This window comes from Mercenaria mercenaria, chromosome 1 (assembly GCF_021730395.1).
Source record: "Mercenaria mercenaria strain notata chromosome 1, MADL_Memer_1, whole genome shotgun sequence".
Taxonomy (NCBI): domain Eukaryota; kingdom Metazoa; phylum Mollusca; class Bivalvia; order Venerida; family Veneridae; genus Mercenaria; species Mercenaria mercenaria.
This window is the reverse complement of record NC_069361.1, coordinates 38,373,710-38,380,886: the sequence shown is the minus strand read 5'-3', so window position 1 is coordinate 38,380,886 and position 7,177 is coordinate 38,373,710. Positions and strand designations below refer to the sequence as shown.

General features: G+C 35.8%; 1 protein-coding gene across 1 annotated transcript; it reads left to right on the top strand.

The window, feature by feature from the left end:
- Positions 1–1,174: 1,174 nt before the first annotated feature.
- Positions 1,175–6,950, top strand: LOC123541255 (uncharacterized). Its single transcript, XM_045326678.2, has 2 exons — positions 1,175–1,541; positions 3,120–6,950. The coding sequence occupies exon 2, from the start codon at positions 3,121–3,123 to the stop codon at positions 5,239–5,241; it is 2,121 nt and encodes a 706-aa protein (XP_045182613.2). The 5' UTR covers positions 1,175–1,541; position 3,120; the 3' UTR covers positions 5,242–6,950.
- Positions 6,951–7,177: the final 227 nt, after the last annotated feature.

The window sequence follows — 7,177 nt, the reverse complement described above, 5'->3', positions numbered from 1 at the left end:
TATCCAAATTTAAAATGTATTCAAATTTAAAATGTATTCAAATTTAGTACGAGCTCAAATAAATTTTAGTGAATTATATGAATATTTATTATGTTTAACAGGGTAAGATATACCTATTGTGCTCACGCACCTGTATCCTTATGTGATTTGTATATTATACTGTGTACATTTGATGTATCAAAATTAACATATTATGTTATAGTTATAGTATGTATGCGAGTGTGATACCAGGATATATGAGAGATTGGGTTACATCGAGGGCATTCTTCGTGTACCTTTCTGTTCAAATAAAAATGCATTTAAACTAAAGTAACTTTCAATACAACTGTTAATACTTTTAAGTCGAACATTTGTTATGTGGGAATTTACTTAAACCGAATGTTGCTGCAGTCAGAGAGCCTCTCCACCCCATCCCTAACTGTCAGTACAAACGAAATAAAAACGAAACGAATCCGAATTATTAAATCAGTTTTATTAGAAAACCTTCCCTCCTGATTATAATTCTTGTTTTTGTTTTCGTTTGATTTCACAGTTTATGCCAGGTGTCATAGTAACGATTTTTCCAACTCTTGACTGTGTAGCAAGACCTCATGTGCCCCTCCGGGCATTATTTCAGGAATGGGCGGGTACACCCGTGTAGAACCAGCTAACTTCCGTAAGCCAGAAGGAGCTACTGAGGCCCGAGCGAGGGTGTTTCTCTATGAATTGTTCTGGAACATTCTCTATACATACATAAATCAGTAATTTTTCCATAGTTTCTAGAAGTTCTTACTGAGAAAAATCTGGAATTTTCCGCAGAATTCTTAAGTGTTCTATTTATGGAACAAACAGAAAGCTCTGTATTGAGTCAAGCAGATGAGGAAATTCCATATGTTATTTAAAGTAACTGCGTACATGCGTGATATAAACATCTTTTCTGCCGTCTAGCCAAGTTTCTGTATCAGCGATGAAAAAAAAACATAGACAAAAAGAAGATTGGTGGTTGGCAGCAGTGCGTGCACTGACTGTACAAATTAAAATCTACAGTAAAATTCACATCATGTATAGCTAATTCATATTATAACTTTCTTATATTTTAGAAATACCGGTTGAGCAAGTTCAAATATATTTATAGCATGAACATTATGTCATTTTCTTATTTTAGACCGACTATACACTAGCATAAGAAGTGAAAACCGGATTAGTCATGTGAAAACAGTTTTGGTGTTATTATTATTATGAATTAAATCGTTAAGAAATATACAGTAAGATTTAAATGCGTGTAGGAGATGAATATAAGTTTTATAAGCTAAACATTTTACTTACGGGTAAATGACCCTTTGAAAAAGGTCAGTTTGTTGAGTAGATGAAAGAACTGTATTAAGTGAATGTGTTACATTGCAAACAGTTTTCGTTTAGTCAGCTTGAAATTAATGCTAAACAGATAGTTAAATAAATATTAATGAAAACTGAATTTATATCCAGCAAGAGAACCATAAAAAGTGAAAATCCTGGAACGGAAATAATATCATCTACGTCTGTCTTCTGTGAAAAGACGCCAGGTTTGTTTATATGTAAATATTGTATTTCGTAAGTTAACATTTATTTCATAGATGAACTTTTATTTTCGTTTTGCTTTGTGTTTGGACCGACAAAATTATAGGTCACATGGTGACTTCCCGGCTTTTCATGATGAAGGAAGATTCTAGATGCCGCTCCTGGCATTAATTCAGGCATGGTCGGGTAAATGGGCAACACCACAAACCTTCCGCCAGCTACATGTTCTGTGTTGTTTTGTGTTTGGTTTATACAGTGGCGGCCATTTTACTCAAAATTTGCATAATTTCAAAAAACAAAAAATGACTAAGTGGTAACAATAAAGTCAATAATTTTGTCATAATTATGTTCTAAATATCTATGTGAACATAGGCAAGTAAAATGATGTGCATTTCACAACCTGTATTATGCCTTTATTCGATATTTTTCTCTGGCCAGTATGACAAACATTTTGCAATTTTACTACAGTAAAACTCAATATATATTCAATACATAAAAAATAATTACAGCCAGATTGTAAAACAGACCGTGAAGAACAGTGTCTTAGGGAATTATTTTGAAATTTTCCCTAGTTACTGAATTGCATGTATGTTTACACAAAAATCCAAACACAATCAATATATCCAATTTGTTTTATCTGTTCACACATAATTTACATGTATATAAACAGGTGATATTATAGGACATTGTACTATTTTACCTAGCTAGCCGTGGTCAGTAATGCAGTAATGCATGTACAAACAACATTTTAAATTAAATTTACACGGGGTTGTCTTTTTGTGTCTAATGCAATAACCAGGAACAATTTCGACAAAAAATCCGTAAGAGTTTGTAATATACATATTGTACTTTAAAAAGAATATTTTTTGTCTTTGTAATATGTGTTATAATTTTTGGAGTTTGACTGCGCATAAGATTTCATTATTTTGGAGTAAACTTTCGGTCTAAACGAGACTCAAACATTTTACAAGCAGCGTATGTACTATAAATCATCTGATGATAATTTGACCAACTGTCAAGGCTTTAGTGCAATTTTCAAGAGAAAAATACTCGGCCTGAAAATATGAACTGATATTGAGTTGTAATTGTGACTGTGGCGATGCCTTAACGTCGCACCGACATAATCATATATCTTATGGCGTTTTTATGGCACAGGAAGATGCCGGGTGCCTTCTGTTAGCCAGCTAAATATCTTATTTTGTGTTTGGTTTAATGTCTCACAGACACAATCATACGTCATATGGCTACTCATCAGCTTTTTATGGTGCATGAAGATCCCATCTGCCGCTCCGGACATTAATTCAGGTACGGACGGACGGGCAACTGGGTTGAACATTCGACCTTCTGTTAGCCAGCTAGATGATTTCCCAACATGAATGAATTATACACACAAGCGAAGTCATTAGTAAATAGCTATCTCAAATAATACATTTCTTATAAAGTAATTATTGAGATTACATGTACAAGCCAAGTTATTATAACAAAGTATTTACTGATAAGGTGTATTCAAGTTGAATTACAGAATGAAATAAAACAACGCGCATTTTTTTATAATATAAGTCACGTTTATAATCCTATTTCAGGATGTTTCACACACCAGAGCACTGCCACGATATGTCTTTGAGAATGTCAGAGGTCCTCGAAGATATTGGTATAAATGAAAGAATGGTTCTGAAGACGAGGAAGGCAGTTTTATTGGAAGAAACCATGTACACAGTCACACCCCGAGCAACAAACAATCAAATAACTGTTTTCAACTTCGGCAGTAGGTCTGAAGCTACTACAACACCTGGACTTAAATCAGATTTAGACAACCTTGTCAGCTTAGATTATTTCATTGTGATAAATGACTTATCTGAATGGACACCTAACGTTAGTAACTTCCTGATGATTAAGGACGATAAAACACCACCTGGTTATTGTTTTCTACAGAAGCTTAGAGCAGATGCTCCTCTTCCTGAGACACAAGAAGATGGAAATCACTTTGTCAAAGACATAAATGGACGAATATTGCATAAGAATACTGTTCTTGATGATATTGTGATTGAAGGTCGCCAACGAAAGGGACCGTCATTAGCAGCAACTGGACAATCTGGTGTTTTCGATAGTGACACCGTATCAGCATTTCCTTGTAAATCATGGCCAGCGTCGGCTAAAGCCTGCCTTGATAAGCTAGACGAAAACATATGGGTAACAGAAGATATGAAAAGATATGCAAGAACTGCAAAGTGTTTAGTTGTTGGTGTTGGAAATAAAGTCAGTGAAAATGAGGCTTTTGAATGGAGAGTTTCTACCTCATTAGCTGAGCGTTGCATGATGTTCAATTTGAACATTACTCAAATAAGATGTTATATCTTAATGAAAATGATCCTAAAAACATACATTAACCTTGGCAATGAAAGTTACGTTTCAAGTTTCATGTGTAAAACAGTTTTGTTGCACTGTATGGCAAATAAACCTACACTCATGTGGGACGAATGTAGTTTCTTGAATTGTCTGACCTACTGCTTATTTATATTGAGTAGGTGTATATTAAGTGAAAACTGTCCACATTTTATTATTCATGAAAACAATTTAATGGCAGGAAAATTAACCAGCCATGTCAAAACTCGGTTACATGAGCGAATGTCAAAGCTAATACCATGTGATGGAACGACGCTTTTTGGAATTCGTTTTGATGACTTTGGTCGAAGACTTCAGATAAAGCTTAACATGATAAATGGGGGGCTTCTCAATATTACTCAACGAGATTTAAACATTAGGGCCACTACGAATGTTTTATTTCTCAACACAGCTGCTAGCATTTTAGATAATTATAATACACTTGTTCATAGCATGAAAGATGACATTTTAAACATGAATATGAAAAATCTCCTACAACCAGTGCAACACCTGGCAAGTAACTATAGAAATGGTGACATATTAGCAAAGTTAGCATGCAGGCTGATCACACCTCTATATTGTACCTTCATAGGGTGTCTGATTGCCTCACAAAACTTACAAAATAACAACACAGTTTCGCCTCAAGCTTTTACATGGATGGAAGCAGGACTTAACTCAGATGTTGCTTCAGGCAGACTAAAATTTGCGTCTGTAGTATATAGTACAGGAGACATGGAAAGAGCTGCTGGAATACTTCATGATATAGAAGAAAAATATAAAATAGAAGTCACTGAGCCTGTATGTGGCTGCTACGACTTTCATAAACCTTATATAAGAAAGGGATTTGGTCAGGTTTCCAGTCAATCTGATGTAGAGGCAGTCAAGAATATCGTTGCTTTCTGTGTTCGATTTCTTCGAAGTGAGATACGTATTGTACCACATGAGCTTCGGTATGAACTATATAGATCAACACAAGAGGACATGCAATGCAGGGAGTTTTGGGATAATGTGTGGATGGACTGTGTTTTGGTAGACTCACTTCCATACCTTTATTTTCTACAATACAAGACATACGGTGTCCTGCAGAGATCTGAGGAACAGCAGCAAGCACTGAGCAAACTTTGGTCGGCAATTAAAACAGAGCGTAATCTTGGACATAAAGAAACGGCACTGAATCTACTAGGACAGTGTATGGAACAGGAACAAAGACCTGTTGATGCTCTGCAATGTTACAGATTGTCGCTACGTGTCAGGGAAAGGAATAATTCTGCAAAAATTCATATCTGCAAATGTCTGGCTAATATATTTAGACGGATTCCCTGAACTTGTACGGTTGAACCTAATTAACGTTAAGTTCGTCCAGCTGCCGGTTGGTCAAGTCAAAATGTGAGACCAATGCATTCGTCCATGTAATAAACAAAAGCAAGTAGATTTGTCAAATTCTTCAAACTATGGCAAATTAGGAACTCGGTCACTTTTCTGGAAACAGTTTAACCCCATAAAATATAAATTAATATGTTTTTAACTTCGAGTTAGATACTTATTTTGTCTTATTAACTTATGAAATATTTTCTCTAATTTGATTCAGAACTATATAATAATAGTTAGTTTTGAAATGTGTCTATAGTTTAATTTGGTAGTTGTTTAAAAAACACACTTTAAACCCATCATTCAGGCACGAAAAGATATATGTGACGTAAGTATTTCTATCAGTAAAAGATGAAGAGCTAAGACAGAAGGGGTTTCAATTATGTATGAATATTTCATTTTTAGACATCATAATATTTATAATTAAATATGATTTTTATGCCCCCGAAGGGAGGCATATAGTTTTTGAACCTTCTGTCGGTCTGTCAGTCTGTCCGCAATTTTCGTGTCCGGTCCATATCTTTGTCATCGATGGATGGATTTTCAAATAACTTGGCATGAATGTGTACCACAGTAAGACGACGTGTCACGCGCAAGACCCAGGTCCGTAGCTCAAAGGTCAAGGTCACACTTAGACGTTAAAGGATAGTGTATTGATGGGCTTGTCCGGTCCATATCTTTGTCATCGATGGATGGATTTTCAAATAACTTGGCATGAATGTGTACCACAGTAAGACGACGTGTCGCGCGCAAGACCCAGGTCCATAGCTCAAAGGTCAAGGTCACACTTAGACGTTAAAGGATAGTGCATTGATGGGCGTGTCCGGTCCATATCTTTGTCATAGATGGATGGATTTTCAAATAACTTGGCATGAATGTGTACCACAGTAAGACGACGTGTCGCACGCAAGACCCAGGTCCGTAGCCCAAAGGTCAAGGTCACACTTAGACATTAAAGGTCATTTTTCATGATAGTGCATTGATGGGCGTGTCCGGTCCATATCATTGTCATTCATGCATGGATTTTAAAATGACTACGCATGAATGTGTGACACAGTAAGACGACGTGTCGCGCGCAAGACCCAGCTCCGTAGGTCAAAGGTCCTAAACTCTAACATCGGCCATAACTATTCATTCAAAGTGCCATCGGGGGCATGTGTCATCCTATGGAGACAGCTCTTGTTTTTTATGCTTTTCGGTGAAATACTGGAAAATATCAGTGAAATAAGAGTTTTATTTTCACTGTAAAACAGTTTCAAAGCAGTGAAAATGTCATTTTTATTTTTCACTGGTACTTAACTACACTTGAATGCGAAAGAAGATAAATAATAGATAATCGGCTCAGACTTTGAAAGTATAGCACAATACATGTATTTAATTTACCGACTACTGTAAAAGCAAGAAGTTACGGGCTGGTTTGATCTTGGTAAATCGCCTAGCGAACATCATTCCTCGCATATCTTAATACAAATAAAGAAAAGTTCGTAACAGAGACAGCCATATTTATATAAATCGGATATGTTTTTTTCTGTATCTACTACAGCAGTCTATAGTAATCGGACAACTTGTGAATAAGAAATATTTTATAGAAAGTATCATAAAAAACAATAAGTTACCTCGAAACAAATGTGTTTTGTAGTGAACACGTGAAATAAATACATTAGTAATTATAGAGTTTGTGCAATGACTTCATGAGGCTAAACACTTAAAACGCAAGCTTGAGCGGAAGTGGCGTAAATCCAAACTAACAATCGACCATCAACTTTATAGGGACCAATGTGCTACCATGAATAAACTCCTAATTCAGGCCCGAACCGACTACTTCTCTGATAAGGTGAAGTCGTGTGGCACTGACCACAAAAGTTTGGCCAAGATAACCAAAAATCTACTA